The 17,288-nt window shown below is 46.6% G+C and overlaps 1 protein-coding gene across 1 annotated transcript in view; it reads left to right on the plus strand.

The window, feature by feature from the left end:
* Positions 1-16,612, plus strand: part of CDA (cytidine deaminase) — a 30,466-nt gene extending 13,854 nt beyond the window's left edge. The window contains exons 2-4 of the mRNA XM_003413426.4: positions 2,337-2,448; positions 9,691-9,748; positions 14,008-16,612. Of these exons, the coding sequence (XP_003413474.1) occupies positions 2,337-2,448; positions 9,691-9,748; positions 14,008-14,124 (287 nt within the window). The 3' untranslated portion in view covers positions 14,125-16,612. The remainder of the gene's footprint in view (positions 1-2,336; positions 2,449-9,690; positions 9,749-14,007) is intronic.
* Positions 16,613-17,288: the final 676 nt, after the last annotated feature.

A 17,288-nucleotide genomic window follows, 5' to 3' on the forward strand; every position in this document is an offset into this window, starting at 1 on the left:
GGCAGTCTTCTTCCGTAAAGATTATAGCCTTGGAAACCCTATGGGGCAGTTCTCTTGTGTCCTATAGGGTCGCTGTGAGTCAAAATAGACTCAACTGCAATGGGTTAATGTTACCGAATTGAAAATGTGAAGAAGGTTGGAAAGGTAAACAATTTGTTACCTATATGTTTACCACACTGAAAAAAAAAAAAAAACCCTGAAAACCAACCAATCTGTTTGCTTCCTGTCACTTCCATACAGGAGTAGCAAGTCCAAGGTCCCTTCTGGACATAATTCTTAAGCCTGCCAACTCCTTTTATACTAGCTGTCTTCCATGCTTGGCCCGTCCCTGCTGCAGCATTTTCATGGTGGCTGCCTGGAGGCACCGGAAACAATAGGCTGGGTGAGAAGATGACATCCTTAATTAGATCTTTGCCACAGGGCTGATCCCCATTGCCAGGTAGAGAAATCTTTTTGTTGTTAGATGCCCTCGGTCAGCTTCCGCTCACAGTGACTTTACGCTTAACAGAACCAGGCCTGAACCTTCTACGTGATCGTTGGGGCGTCTGAGGTTTGTGTTGCAGCCGCTGTGTATTTTGAGTATCTTCCGACCTAGGGGGCTCATCTTTCAGCACTATATCAGATAATATTCTGTTTTGATCCAAAGGGTTTTCATCAGCTAATTTTCAGAAGTAGATCGCTAGGCATTTCTTCGTAGTCTGTCTTAGTCTGGAAGTTCTGCTGAAACCTGTCCACGATGGGTGACCCTGCTGGTATTTGAAACAGTGGTGACCTAGCTTCCAGAATCACAGCAACATACAAGCCACCACAGTGCAATAAACAGACATACCGATGGTGGAGAGAAATCTTAATGTTAGGTAAATGGTCTGCTTTCCTGGCTACTGGAATCTGCTGCAGCATAACAAGGGTCATCAGCTTTCCATCCTGCAGTGTCTGTGTTTTTCATCCACATGGCCCAGCCACTAAGCCACTGCACATATTTTAGGCTTTTTTGCTAAAGCTACATCTGACCTTCAGCACTAATTTCTGTATTAGTTACCAGCTAAGCTGCTTTCACAAAAAGATGCCGAAATACAATGACTCAAACATAATAATATTTTGTTTTTCTCTCTCATAACAATTCAGAGTAGGCAGTTGGTCCAGGGCAAGTAGGCAGCTCTGCTCCAGGAGTTGACCAGGGTCCCAAATTTCTTCGCAAGTTGCTTCTCCATTTTTATGACCATAAGCCATCTGTTCAAAGCTGGCTTACCCCGTCACCTCCACCTTCCAGCCTGTAGAAGAGGAAAGTGAAAGGAGAAAAGAGCAAACCGTCCCCTTACGAAAAAAAAAGTGATCCAGAAGTCTTCCATATCACTTTGGGTCACATCCGACCAGCTAAAACTTAGTCACACAGTCATACCATGCTTCAAGAGAGTCTGGGAAATGTAGTCTTAAGGTGAGTAGTTATGTGACCAGCCATGTTGGAATGAGGTCACTTGTATTACTTCATGGAAGAAGAAGAAAATGAATACTGGGGGACAATTAATAGCTCTGCCTCAGGCAAAGTTACAAAGAGTAATACAGACCATATACCACATTCAGGCCCAGCTCCCACAGCCATTTGTTATGGCCTCACCTTTCTGAAAATCCCTTCAGCCAATATGGCTATGCCAACATTTGCCCCTCCGCGAGCAATCCTTGCCCATTGTCCCACATGAACACCCCTGAGAGGCTCCCCTTGCTAAGGACTGTACCACCTTAGCAACCCACCTCCCATTGAAGGCTAGTGATTGCCTCAAGATTTTTATGCAATCACAGGCCCCTTTTGTAAAGTTTTTGAGTTGTTTTTATTTGTTTGTTTACTGGTTTTGACAGTTTGTTTTGTAACACAATTTAAACAGAACCCTGGCTGAACCCTGATAGCTGGTAGCCAACACCAGGAATTTTTCCCAGGCCCAGTCTCTGAATCACACTCCCCACCATATAGCTTCTGTCTCTTAGATCTAGGCCTTGGGGCTCTGCTCACCTTCTAAACCTCAGCATCTGCCTTGGCCTTGACCTCTGCTAGGGTGGTGAGGCCAGGTTAATCTGCCCTGTCAGGTTACCCCTGCCCCAGGCTGTGCTTCAAGATGAAGGCATTGGGTAAGGGATGAGAGTGGGAGGCTATTGGGAAGGACCATTGCACCAATGGGCCAAAAAATCTACTGATGCTTCAGGTCAAATTACCTTCTCCTTTTCCCCACCTGTTCAGAGCAACAGGGCCCTCCTCACACTGGAATGGGGCAAGCCTCTTACCCAACACATGCAGCAGAAAGTGGTTCCATTGGACTTACCACTGGGCTCTCCTCTCTTCTCAGGGTGCAACGTAGAAAATGCCTGCTACCCGCTGGCCGTCTGTGCTGAACGGACTGCCATCCAGAAGGCCATCTCAGAAGGGTACAAGGATTTCAGGGCAATTGCTATTGCTAGGTGAGTGGGAAAGCTAGTCACAGCAAGATTCATTCAGTTATTCTGCCAACATCCAGTTCGAGCCCGTCATTCACTCATTCATTCATCTAATGTATGTCTATTGGGCACTTTCTATATGCCAGGCACTGTGTAAGCTCCTGAGCCGAGTGCTAAGGATGAGGAGATAAATAAGAAATGGACTCTGCCCTCGATGAGCCTGCACAGCAGGGAAACAACCAAGGCAAACTAATATAAGGGCTTGTTGTTGTTGTGTACTATGGAGTCCATTCTGACTCATAGTGACCCTATAGGACAGAGTAGAACTGCCCTGTAGGGTTTCCTAGGCTGTAATCTTCAAGAAGCAGACTGTCACATCTTTCTCCCATGGAGGGCTGGTGGCTTTGAACCATGGACCTTTCAGTTACCAGCCAAGCGCTTAACCATTGTGCCACCAGGCCTCCTTAATACAAGGGAAGGTGTGTTCATGTTCTAATAACAACACAACGTATGACAGAATCCCTACAAAATACAACAGAAAGGCAGCACGGAAACCTAAAGCTGGAGGGACCTACAAATCACCTGCTATAGAAGCCCCTGCCACAACCCCATTTTACAGCGGCAGAAACTGAGGCCCAATATAGGCTACAACATGGATGAATGTTGAAAATGTGTGCTGAGCAAAGTAAGTCAATCGCAAAAGGACAAATGTTGTATGACCTCACTTATAGGAAATAACTAGCATAGGCAAATGTATAAAGACCAAAGTTTATTAGTGATTACCAAGGATAGGAGGGAGGGGGAAGGAGAGACTCATTGATTAGGAAGGCAGTGAATTACTGTTTATGGTGACAGAAAACTTGCCAACAATTATGAGTGAGGGTTGCACAACAGGATTAATGTAATTCATATCGATCGCTAAACTGTCCATGTGAAAAATGCTGAATTGGCAAATGTTGTATTATATATATATTTTACAACAATTAAAAAAAATGTAAAGCCTTTAAAAAAAATAAAAAGACACTGAGGCCCAGAGAGGTTGAAGAACTTTCTCAGCACTGAGTGGCAGAGCCAGGACAAGAGCCCGAGTCTCCAGAGTCCCACTTGAGGTCTCTTTCTACTATGCCATGCTGTGCCAGGAGGTAAAATGCTTTTCCATGCTCTCCTGAGCTGACGCTGCCATCCTGTATGAGCAGCTCAGCACCACTGACTCCTTCAATCGCGACACTCACCAAGGAACCTGTGTGCCAGAGGCAGGATGCAGAGACAAGCTGGTGGGGTGGCAGCCAGAAAAACACTGATTTTGGTTCAGACTGCTCAGATTCCAGCCAAGGTGCCAGCTAAACAAGAGCCCCAGTCAACTCTCCCTACATGCCCCTAAATAGCCTGGTTCCCATGTGTTTGTTTACCCTCATAAATTGGCCCTGGACCCCGAGTCAGTGGCTTCAGGAGTCAAACTCGTTGAATGGACTCTTTCCTAATCTGGACCCTGTCTTAGTCATCTAGCGCTGCTATAACAGAATACCACCAGTGGATGACTTTAACAAAGAGAAATTTATTCTTTCACAGCCTAGGTTACAAGTCCAAATTCAGGGTGTCCGCTCCAGAGGAAGGCTTTCTCTCTCTGTCGGCTCTGGAGCATGGTCCTTGTCCTCAATCTTCCCCTGGTCGAGAAGCTTCTCAGGCACAGGGACCTCAGGTCCAGAGGACGTCCTGTGCTCCTGGTGCTGCTTTCCTGGTGGTATGAGGTCCCCCGTCTCTCTGCTTGCTTCTCTCTTTTATATCTCAAGAGGTTGCCTCAAGACACAATCCAGTCTTATAGACTGAGTCCTAACTAACACAGCTGCCACCCATCCTCCCTCATTAACATCACAGAGGCAGGATTTACAACATACAGGAAAATCACAGCATACCAGGAATCATGGCCCAGCCAAACTGATACACACATTTTTGGCGGGGGAGGGGCATAATTCAATCCATGACAGACCCCCTTATGCTTCTGATTCGATGATAATTTGCTCTTGTGTGCACCTTCTCGTTGTCTACAAAGAGGGTATCCGTAGCAAGTTCATGATGCAAGCAAACGACATGAGAAATGAGACTGCATGGCTGACCCAGTGTTGGTCTGAGGGACATCTGGCTGCACCATGGGTCATGCACCGTGCATGAAATCTCTCTTCCTCATGCAGAGCTGCAGGGCCTTACCTGGCACAGAAATGCCAGCAGCAGAAAATAAGGGGCTGTTCTACAGTAAGACCGATGGGGCCATGGACAGAAATGAGTCCAGAGTTCTGTTATAAGATGCTAAGCTTGGGCTGGGTCTGGCCTCAAGTTGGTCCAGGTTATTGAAGATTGATTCTGAGCCACTGGAGCCAAGAGTGCACTTACAGGGAAGGGCCCCAGCGTCAAGCACACTCCCCGGGACCCAGGTCTGTCCTGGCTTCTCTTCTGCTTCAGGAAGAGTAAATGGGGCCACGCTGGGAACATTGTGAGCAGAGACCGGCATTTGAATTAATACTCTATATAAAAAGAGGGGACATAACTCCATTTCAAAGCAGATCCAAGAAAATAATGATATGTCAAGGGAAATGAGGCCAAAGTCAACCAAAGGATAATGGCGCGGTGGCCTTGCTCTGCTCCAGATTTTCCAAATGGAAGACTTTTTCCCTTGACCATAATCTACTTGTAAACATTACTGGGTGTTGCTAGCGATGATTAGCAAATATCCTTATTTACACAAAACCCGCGTTTTTCTAGCATCCAATGGCTCTACTCCGAGTATTCAGCCTGTACCGGCATCCCCAAGCTAGAAAAGCAGTCATTATCGCACTAATGATTTGTTAAATTGAGAGCATGGATTTAGAGGAGTGGAAAATGCCAACTGCCTTGTTAACATGGGGCGATGTGAAGCCTGAGAGCCGCCTTGCGATCTATAAGGGTAGAGAGGTCCACTCAGGGAAGCCCATGTATCTGCAGAGCCCAGGATGGGATTTCCCTAACAGAATTAAGCTTGCCCCACTGGGGTCCCAGCTGCAGTCATCAAAGCTGATTCCAGCCTGTCAGATCTGATCACCGCAGCTCCAGTGTGTGCCCAAGATCAGTATAAGCCACAGCAAACTGTAAATACCCAAGAAAAGGCAGAAGGTGAAGGGCAGGGGAGACAGGGAAAGTGGAAGCGTGGAGGGGATGTTTTGATGCACTTTCTGGAATGCATTTTCTTCCAAGCTTCCAGGAGTGTCAAGGAATGGTTAAAAGCCCAGGCTCCAGGGTTTGTGAGACCTGGTTTCAAATTCTGCTCCACTGCCCTGATGGCGCAGTAGTTAAGAGCTCAGCTGCTTCTTGACCCCTATAGGGTCACTATGAGTCGGAATTGATTCGACGGCAGTGGGTTTGGTTTTTTTCAGTTAACTTACTGTGTGACCTCAGACGTGTTGCTTAACCTCTCTGAGCCTGGTTTTTCATCTTTGAAATAAAGATGAGTAAAACCTGACTTATTGGGCTGTTGTGAGAACTCAGCACAATTATTTCTGTACAGTTCTGGCACAGAGTATGCAATATATTGAAGTAACTTTTTACTTATTATCATTACTTCTGCAAGGCACACAACTACCAAAGACAGAGTGGTCCAGAACCTAGGTTCTGGGTTCAAATTCTGCCTCTGTCACTTCCTAGCTCTGTGACTTTGGGCAAGTCACTTCACCTTTCATGATCTATATCATGTGGATAATAAGAGTACCTAGATTTCAACTCATGGTGACCCCAAGAGTGTCAGAATAGAATTGTACTGGATACAGTTTTCAATGGCTCGTTTTTCAGAAGTAACTCACCAGGCCTTTCTTCTGAGTTGCCTCTGAGTGGACTCAAACCTCCAACCTTTCTGTTAACAGCTGAATGCATTAATTATTTTTACCATCCAGATAGCCCCCACTTTATATGTTTTTTAGGGCATTAAATGAGTTACTGGAGTCCTGGTGGCACAGTGGTTAAGTGCTATAAATGCTGACCAAAAGGTCTGCAGTTCAAATCCTTCAGCCTTTCCTTGGAAACCTTGTTAGGCAGTTCTACTATGTCCTATAGGGTCGCTATGAGTCAGAATTGACTTGACGGCAACAGGTTTTTTGTTTGTTTGTTTTTTAAATGAGTTACTACACATAAGGTCTTAGCACAGAGCCTGACACAAAGCAGCACTATGTAAGTGTAAGCCATATTATTATGGGGCTGTCTCCCAGTTCTCAGAGCCATGCTCCCTGGATGCACCATCTTGTGCCTTTAGTAGTTGAACCCTAGGCCTAACCTAATTTCCCAGTGGAATGCATGGTTGAACCCCTGAAAATCCTAATGCAGGCCACCTTGTCCAAGGAGCTGTCCATCCAGTGGGCGGTTGGCCAATCATGACACAAGAGTGGGAAAGGAAGTGGTGAGCTCATCAGGGGTTAGGTCATACAATGCCTTACAGGGCATGGGGGGGAGGCTGACTTTCACTTGGAGCACCTCTCCCATGGCCTGTGTTGCAGCGTTTACATGCTCATTTTACCTTCCCTTTCAGACAGTAAGGCTCTGGAGGCAAGGACTCTCTCTAATGGGTCTTTGTTTCTCCTTCCCTGTGACTGTCCCAGAGCCTAGCATACAGCAAGCTCTTGATCACCGTTTGTGGAATGAAGTAAAAAATAACACAGAGTCCAACCTCCAAAGGGCTTACAAGAGGCCTCTGGCTGCAAAGCCTGTCACCTGGTGATCCAAATGATTGATTTGGTTCATTGACATCCTGGACAAGGGTCCCCGCCCCTCTCATGTCCCCACAGGCTGTTCTGAAGCTGGGAACATGCTCAGAAAGTTCCTCACCATTCCATGGAGAAGAATCATTCTTTGACTGGACCCCCAAGTATCCAAGGGAGTTATCATGAGGATAAAAGAAAATAGCACCCCATCATTCTCTGTCCTCTTTATCTGCTTTATTCTTATTCATATCATCTGTCCCTATCTCCATTTGATACACGGTTGGTTGATTGGTTGTTGGTTGCCTGGCTCCCCTCACTATGCTATAAACTCCTGGGTTTAATTTTTGCCTGTTTTGTTCACTGTTCTATCCGCAGCAGTAATGACAGTGCCTGGCATATAGTAGGTGCTGAATAAATATTTGTTGGTTAAAATGAGGTATTGCATAAAAAATGTTTTTCAGGGTGCCTGGCACATTCTAGGCACACATTGAACAGTAAAACAATTTTTTGTTATTATATAATGTTATCGTTGTTAGTCACTGTCAAGACAGCAACTTATATACAACAGAATGACATGTTGCCGCATCCTGGACCATCTCCTTGATCTTTGGTAAGTTTGAGCCCGTTGTCGAGGCTATAGTGCCAACACATCTCATTTAGGGTTTCCCTTGTTTCTGCTGATCGTCCACTTTATGAAATATGACATATTTCTCTAAATAATAAAATTAATTAATTATAAAATAGTACATAAAGCACATATAATAAACCTGTATTGTTTATTATAAAGTACTAAAATTGCAACATCAATAACTGTTCAGTAATTACTAGGTGGTGCAACAGTTAAGTGCTCAGCTGCTAAGCAAAAGGTTGGTGGTTTGAACCCACCCAGCAGCTCTACCTACCCAGAAAGACCTGTCCCTCTGCTTCCATAAGGATTACAGCCAAGAAAATCCTGTGGGGTGGTTCTATTCTGTCATATGGGGTTGCTATGAGTCAGAATTGACTCGGCAGCACCTAACAATAACAACATGACAATCTGTGGATAGCATTCCCAAGTTTGTAAAAACCTTTGCACGCTTTCTCATTTTATCCTCTAGCACTCCGACAAAGTACATGATGTTATTGCTAACATTCTGCAGACAATCAAATCTTGGGTGGGTTAAATGACTTGGTCAAAGTCACACCAACTTTGCCAGTGGCATCACTAGGATTGGTGTCACCCAGTGCAGTAATTGTTGGTGTCACCCCCTCCAAGTGTGGGCGGGGCTGGCTGGGAACCCCCCTTCCCATAGGCAGCATGGCCCAGCCGCTCCCAGCTCACCCCCTGTGGCTCCCCACAGGCCTTCCCCCTCATCTAATGACAGGTGCTGCAGTCCAGCCACTGGCACCCTGACTAGCAGGCGATGGGGGGTGATGAGTTATCATACTAGGTGATGGGTGACACCAGCCCTAGTGACACCACTGCCTTGGTGGCTCCTCCCCAGAAGTGCTGGCCCACCCACTGCTGCTGGACCCTGGGGTCATTTTGATGTTACCCCCTCCGACAGTGTCAGGGGGTGTAGTCTGCACCTCCCTAATGCTGCCACTGTAGTTAGCAAATGGAGGAGCCATTCTCGCACTCCTCTGGGGTATTCCAGAACTGCAGTTCAGAGGAGCCAGGGTGATGGTGGCTACTGGTTTCAACTCTGGTGCACCAGGAGGGTTAGAGGTTCCAATGGTTAACTCCTGCTTCTTTCAACTATTTGTCCTACTGTAAGCTGGAGGACGGCCTGGAGAGGCCTATATTCTCATAGGCAACTCATTAGCTGTCAGCTGCTTTTCTCTGGATTTCTGAGATGCTGGGAGCCCATTTTTCTCTTTGGCTCTCAACACGTCTTCTTCTTTCATACCTCAGGGCCTTTGCACATACTCTTCCCTCTGCCTACATTGCAGAAAAAGCCAGGGCTTCAGAACAGCACTTCCATTACATCGTCTCACTGATCCTGTTTCTTCACCCATAAAATGGCCTTCTTGACATCCTGGAATCCAGGTTGTACTGAAAGTTAAATAAAATAATGTATGTTGAGCACCTGGTATAGAGCTTGGTGCATAGTAGGTGCTCACTAAATGCTGACTTGTGAACTCCAGTCTTCCTCCAAGGACCAGGCCCAATGCCACCTCCCCCATAAAATAGTCTCTCTTACTCCACAGGAGATTCTTATTGCATTTTATTATTTATAGAAAATAAATAAATAAATAAACGTTTTACTTTTTTATAGATACATAAACACTTCACTGTGATAACGCTTCTAGTTTTCTGTTGCCCACTTGGCTAAGCCCTCTCTTGAAGGCCAGAGACAAAGCCTCCTTAACCGTTGTATATGACAGTTAAGAACTCACTAAAGGTTTATTGACTCATGGAAGTGTGGAAAGCCACCCTGCCACCTTCTTCTCAGCCTCTAGGACATGTTGCGACCACCTCTGGAGCAGGGCAGGGACCAAGGAGCCTTAGCAATTGTCCTCATGCCTCAGGAGTGACTGATCTGAGTTTGATTCTCTGCTTCCCCAGTGACTTGCAAGATGATTTTATCTCACCGTGTGGGGCCTGCAGGCAAGTCATGAGAGAGGTAAGCAGCTTCTTTTCCTTTCTGAAAGCTAAACCGATGAGTCCCTCCTTTCGCAGGCTGTGGAAGCAATGCCAGGGCACTAGGGAGGAGACAGAGCTGCTGACGTGCTTGCTCGGTGAGCAGGCCTCTAAGCCCTTCTTCCTCAGCTTGCATGGATCACTGGCAGTGATTCTTACATTCAACAAATACTTGCTGAGTGAGTGTCTACTCTGTGCCAGGCACTGAGCTGGCTCTGGGAAAAAGCAGGGAAAAAGACAGGCAAGGCCCTGCCCTCCCAGAGCTTATAGTCTAGTTCAAGAGACAGACAATAAGCAAAGAGGATAATTAATAAACAGTAGAGTTTCTGAGAGGGCTATAGAGAAAGAAATGCAGGAAAGGAGTCCAGAGTGACCAAGGGGCAGCAGGTGACAGTTTAGATTCAGCTGGATCTGTTGCCATCAAGTTGACTCCAACTCATGGAGACCCCATGTATGTCAGGGTAGAGCTGTGCTCCTTAGGGTTTTCAATGTCTGTCAATTTTTCCAGTAGGAGATTGTCAGGCCTTTCTTCTAAGGCTGCTCTGGGTGGACTCCAGCCTCCAACTTTCTTGATTAGCAGCCAAGCATATTAACCAATGGCACCACAGAGGCTAGAGTCAGCAAACTGTGGCACTTGGGCCAAATCCAGCCTGTTGCTTATTTTTGTAAAGAAAAGTTTACTGGAACACAGCCACGCCCATTTTACATATTGCCTATGGCTGCTGTGGCCCTACCCATAAAAATATTGCCCTCTGGTAGATTCCGACTCACAGCAACTCTACAGGACTGGGTAGAACTGCCCCATAGGATTTCAAGGCTGTAAATGTTTACAGAAGCAGACTGCCATGTCTTTCTCCTGAGGAGCAGCCGACCTTCCGGTCAGCATCTGAGTGCTTTAACCACTGCACCACCAGGGCTTCTTGTGCTCCGGCCCTACAGCAGCAGAATTACCAGTTGCATCAGAGGCCATATGGCCTGCTGTTGTTGTTGTTTGCCATTGAGTCATCTCGACTCATAGTAACCTTGTATGACAGGATAGAACTTCTCCCATAGGGTTTCCTAGGCTATAATAGTTACAGGAGCAGACTGCCAAGTCTGTTCTCCCATGGAGCGGCTGGTGGGTTCGAACAGCCAACCTTTTGGTAGTAGTCAAGTGTTTAACTGTTGCACCACTAGGGCTCCTTATATGGTCTTCAGTGCCTAAGATATTTACTGTCTGGCACTTTGTAGAAAAGGTTTGCCAACCTCTGCTTTAGATGGCCAGGAAGGGCCTCTCTTTGAAGATGATATATGAGCAGAGATCTCAATAATGAGGAAGGTTGACAGACAGAAAGACCTGGAGAAGATTTCCAGCAGAAGAACCAGCAAGTTTAATGCCCAAATGCTTCGTGAGTTGGATTAGTAGCATGAAGGCCAAAGGTGCTCGAGTGTGGTGAGTGGCATGGGGGGAGTGATAGGCTGGGAACTCAGGGGATGGGCAGGGGCCAGATCACAGAGGCATGAGATAGAGTCTATTTTATTCCAAGAATAAAGAATAAAATATGCCATTGGATGTTTTAAAGAAGGGACTTAAGGGATCTGATGTCCTTTTTACAAAGATCATGTTAATGGAAGGCATGGATTTCTTCAACTCCAAAAACGGAGGGGTGGATTACCCCGTGAGGTTCTTAATCTGGGGTCAGTAGACATTTTTTATGTGCATGTGTGCATTTTGAGAAGGGGAGTGGAGAATGTCCATGGCTTTCATGGATTTTCAAGGAAGTCTATGTCTTCCAGAGTCTCAAAAGATGAAAGCCACCAGCTCAGAGAACCCCACAGGCCCTTGGGCTCTGACGTGACATCATCAGCATCTCTGTAAACCAAACCAGTTGCTTTCAAGTCACCGCCAACTCATGGCAACCCCATGTGTGTCAGAGTAGAGCTGTGTGCGCCATAGGGCTTTCAATGGCTGATATTTCAGAAGTAGACAACCTGTCCTTTCTTCTGAGGCAACTCTTGGTGGACTTGAACTTCCAACCTTTTGGTTAGCAGCCAAGTGTGTTAACTGTTTGTACCACCAGGGACTCTCCTCTATACACAGCATCTCATTTAATCCCACACCAAGCTTATGAGGGAAGTGTGTGTCTGTTGTTATCCCCATTTCCAGATGAGTACCCTGAGGCTCAGAGATGTGAAATGATGTACCGGAGGGCAAACAGCTAGTGACAAGGTGGCATGCATGCCCAATCCAGACTCATTCCAGCCCACATTCCTCCCTGCTGCTTCTCTGTCTTTATGGTTCTATAAATCAGACAAACTTCTTTCCTGCCATGAAGGAAGCACGATGGTACTGAATTGTATGGGGGCTGCTTGGTCCATGGGGGCTTCTGCGTTTGGATTTGTTTGTATTTGGGCGGTTTGTTTCAGATTCATTTTTGTGCCTTGGGGTTTCCAAGCATCTGTGGAACAGACTAACCTTTCCATCTTCCTCTGCTTCCTGCCAGGACTGCAAAACCAGGCGCAGTTCGCAGAATTCATTTCTCAGATCCACTTGAAACAGGCCACTATTTAGGCACTGGATTCACAACATGGAATCTGCCTCACTTTAGAGGGGCAGAAATCGCTGCCCAGCAAAGTGGCAGGTCTCAGGTCACAGAAGGAAGCCACAGCAGGACGCCAAGTCCCTGGCTCCCCAGGCCATGACTTGGTCTAATTGCTCTCTGCTGTTCTCTCCAAATAGATTAGATGTTGGCGCACGAGACAAGGAGGATAAAAAGGCTGAAGGTGGAGGAAACTGAAACCAAAATGCATATAATAAGAGATGAGGCAAGGGGGCCAGGGACCTGGCGCTTAATCTCGGCTCAGCTCAATGTCCATCCAAACCCTCAGGCAGAGCCTGACAAGCAGAAAAATCTCCTTCTTTAAAGCATTAATCTTTAAAAAAGCCAGAAGACAGACTGTGCCTGGTAATGACTGGATGATGCAGACAGCCGTTTGGAAGCACAGCAAGCTGCAAATCTAAGCAGCCACTAGCAATCAACATAATCAGTCAGGATCAAGGGAAACAGGGGACAGGCTTCAGACACCCCACAATGGTGTGATTTTCACACCAAACCAATTATTCCCTGCCCCCACCCCAATTCAATTGGCTGTCTGCCCGAGAGGATGTCTACATACCCCTGTACGACTGAAGACTTGGATTCTTGAGCTGAGCATCCATGAATTGAGCACCTACTACATGCCAGGCAATGTGCACAGGTACTTCACCCCCATTGTCTCTAATTCTCACAGCACTTGGCCAGGTAAAGCCTGGGTGTGTTGACTCCAACTCCAGGACTCATCCCATTATGCCATAGCTGATTTAACTCACCAACTAGAACATTCCTGCCTGGTACATTCTCCCCTCTCGAGAACCGTTTCTCAGATGAAGACATGAGCCCCACAGAGTTTAATCCCTGGCCCAAGGTCACACGGCCAGCAAGTAGAAGCCCTGGTAGTGTAAGGAGAAAGATTGGGAGACAGATTTGCGCTAAAACTTCTGCTTCTCTGACTTTACCCTGCTCAGCCTCAGTTTCCTCATCAGTAAAATGGGGATAATAGTAATGTTAGCACCTTCCTCCAAGAGTGGATAATGAAGTAACACATGTGCAACCCTGAAGAGTAATGTAGCAGGAGGAGCCTTGGGGGTGTGATGGTTAAACACTTGGCTGCTAACTGAAAGGTCGGCAGTTCGAACCCATCAGTCACTCCGAGGGAGAAAAGACCTGGCAATCTGCTCCTGTAAAGATTGCAGCCTAGGAAACCCTGTGCGGCAGTTCTACCCTGTCCTATAGGATGGGAATCCGCTCAATAGCACACAACAATGTAGCAGGCAGACAGGTTCTCCTGGTTGTGTGTGGTAAACAAGATGCTGCAAGGAAGCAGACATTGAGATTTGTCATAGCAGGGGAGGTCTGGCTCCAGGGGTTAGATATTGTTCTTAGAAAGTCTTGGGTGAGTCCCTTAATCACAGCTCAGAGCATTGGTTGCCTGTTGATAATGTACCAAGAACAGGGCTAACTGCTTAACATGCATTCTTTCATTCAATCCTCCCCCAAGCCCCATGAGCCAGGTACAATTATTGTCATCCCCATTTTAAAGATGGGAAAACTGAGGCACCAATGGGGACTTTAGACAGTAAGTGGTAGGGCCCAGCTCAAGCCCAGGCCAGCCCTAACCCTGGGCCACACTGCCTACCTCACAGTTGTTCTGCCTCTCTTCCAGTTCGGTACCGACTGGGCTGTCTACATGACCAAGCCTGACGGCACATACATTGTCAGGACAGTCAAGGAGCTGCTGCCTGCCTCCTTTGGGCCTGAGGACCTGCAGAAGATCCAGTGATGGCTGGAGAACACCTGCCACCTGGGAGACCCTCGGTTCCCATCAGCACTCAAGGGGACAGCTCCCTAAAGGACTTCGTGAAGATGTGATGTTCTTACAGACCTGAAAATACCTACCACACAGGGCCCCAACCCTACAGGGGCTGGACAGAGATGGCTTTGCCAGATTACACTCAAGCATCATGTCTTTTATGGAATAGATAGAGGGTCTCACCCCAGCCTGGGCCAGAGCCTCTTCCTACCCCCACTTTGTCCTTCTTAGGCTCCAAACACCACATCCCTTCTTTCCTTTCCTGTGGGACTCTTTAAAATTCCAGCCAAGTCTGGGCTGCTTCCCGTTAGCCTTCTCAAGGTTTCATGCTGTTCTGAGTGACTTTTCTAATTATAAAGTTCCCGGAACATCCTGACTCAGAAGAGCGCATTTCGCTCTTATCTCTATCATTGCTCGCAGCTCTTGGGAGAGACAGGGTGATTTGTCTTTATAGAAAGACCTAGATACTTTCCACTGGGAGAGTAAACGGGCGTCTTGGAACTGTGTACCCTTTGGTGTAGACAGCTGAGTTCTGAGGCCTCTCCCACCGCGTTCTCCAGGTGGGAGCCCCCTGGGCTGGGCCTCACTGCCAATTGCCATTTCGGGAGTCTGGCTTTGACTCAGCTGTCAACCTGAGCACAGGGTGCCATCCACCCCCATGGTCGAGACTGAGACATTCCAAAGTATATAGGGTAGGCATGGATTTGTATAAACAGTATAACAAATGTTTCTTAGAGGACCTACTATGTGTCAAATACTTTTGTGTGCATTTTTCTATATAGTTTTTTTTTTTTTAATAGTGTTCAACAACTGTGAGGTGGTGTTTTGGATCAAACTGTGTACACCCCAAAAATATGTGTTGGAATCCTAACCCCTGTACTGGTGGATGTAATCCTGTTTGGGAATAGGGTTTTCTTTTTCATGTTAATGAGTTCCTGTCAGTGCAGAGTGAGTCCTAAACCCAATTACTTCTGAGTTATAAAAAAAGGCAGATCAGACACAGAAGCAAGCACAAACCGGGGAGACGGAGGGCACGTGGTGATCCCCAAGCTCTGGAGGAATGCCGAGGCTACAGAAGCTGAGATCGGCTAAGACGATCCTTCCCCTAGAGCCACGCCCTGAATTCAGACTTCTAGCCTCCTGAACTGTGAGAAAATAAATTTCTGCTCTTTAAAGCTGCCCACTTGTGATATTTCTGCTGCAGCAGCATTAGATAACTAAGACAGGTAGGTATCTCGTCATTCTTACAGATGAAGGCGCTGGGCTTCAGAGAGGTTAAGGAACCTGCTCTAGGACTTCAGCAAGGCTCAGACCAGAGTACAGTCCCCTTAACTCCCACTATTGTCTGGAGACAGGACCCATTTAAAAGAGAAATAATCATGTTGTCATTGTTAGTTGCTGTCACATGGAGTCGATTCTGACTCATGGTGACCCCATGTGTGCAGAGTAGAACTGCTGCATAGGGTTTTCAAGGCTGTGACCTTTCAGAAGCAGAATCACCAGGCTTGTCTTCTGAGGCACCTCTGAGTGGATTCGAACCACCAACGTTTTGGTTAGTAGTCAAGCACTTAACTATATGTGCCACCCAGGGATTCGTTATAAACTAATCATAGCTACTACTTATTATTGGCTCTTTGCCATGTACTATACTAAGGTGCTTGACATATATGAATACATTTAGTCTTCACTTATCCAAGCCGAAAGGTAAGTATTATTGCTCTCACTTTACAGAAAAAGGAAATCGAAACTCAGAAAGGTTAAGTCACTCACCCTAAGTCACACAGCTAATATGTGACAGAGCTGGAATTAGAACCAGGTCTATCTAATTCTGTTTGTTTTCTTTTCCCTCATCCGCCTATAGCTGAGGGCTGCCCACCTTTATTTACTTTTATATAAGGAGCCCTGGTGGTACAATGGTTAAGTGCTCGGCTGCTAACTGAAAGGTTGGCAGTTTGAACCCACTCAGAAGCTCCACGGGAGAAAGACCAGGCTGTCTGCTCCCATAAAGATTACAGCCTAGAAAACCGTATGTGGCAGTTCTACTTTGCCACATGGGGCCGCTATGAGTAGGAATGACTCAACTGCACCTAACAGCAACAACAACATCTTTTATATGCCAAATACTGCAGAGTGAAAGATGCGTAAGAAACAGTCTCCACCCTTAAGGAACTCACAGTCTGACAGGAAAAAGAAGTATAAGCAGGTCTAATGCACAGAAATACACACTGATCCAGGCAGGTACCAAAAACAAAGCATGCTTGGAAGGGGAAGTGCTGCTCTCAGGGATGTGGGGAGAGTCAGGGATGGCACTATTTTGTTGGTATATAGGTTACTACTCCCCCCTCCCCACCCCAGCACACACAGAATTAGGAAGGCCAGGACCAAATAAATGAAGAAGCCAGGACTGGCCCCTGGAGAGGGCAGAGAGCTCTGGGTGTCCTGCCCTCCTTGGCCTTGGGGCTGGCCTTCAAGGATGGAATAAAAATTGTTATTGTTGTTTGTGTTAGCTGCTCTCAGGTCACCGACCCATGGCAGCTCCATCTACTCCTGCGCCATCCCTATATTGATTGTGGGTTAGACAATGTTCCATTGTCATCCATTGACTGATTTTCAGAAGTAGATCACCAGGCCTTTCTTCCTAGTCTCTCTTAGTCAAGAAGCACTGCTGAAACCTGTTCATCATCACAGCAACACACAAGCCTGTGCTGACAGACGGGTGGTCACTGCACGCGAGGTGCATTCACTGGGAATCGAACCCAGATCTCCTGTGTTGAACCACCAGTGCTTCATGGAGTAAGAATAGAGCTTAAGTTTCCTTTTTCTAAGGCAAGCAAGTATGTAGGAGCACAGGGAGTAGACGGGTAAATCAGCTTTTCCCTCGGAGTCATTCCCACCCCAATCCTGAGAGTCGGCAGGTGGTGCCACCAGATAACACTGGTTTTGTACAACACATTCAGACCTACCTGCTGCCACCTTTGGAGAAAAGAAACTAATTCCAACACTGCTGTATGAAGCAAAACTCCACTCTACCTTTTTTTTTTAGAAGTGTCTTTTGGGGCCTGAAGAGGAAACAGACTTACAAGGCCAAACAGTAGTACCCTCATACTTTCCACTAGTTCACTGCTGTTTTGCTA

The sequence above is a fragment of the Loxodonta africana genome, chromosome 3, assembly GCF_030014295.1.
Source record: "Loxodonta africana isolate mLoxAfr1 chromosome 3, mLoxAfr1.hap2, whole genome shotgun sequence".
In the NCBI taxonomy this organism is placed as follows: domain Eukaryota; kingdom Metazoa; phylum Chordata; class Mammalia; order Proboscidea; family Elephantidae; genus Loxodonta; species Loxodonta africana.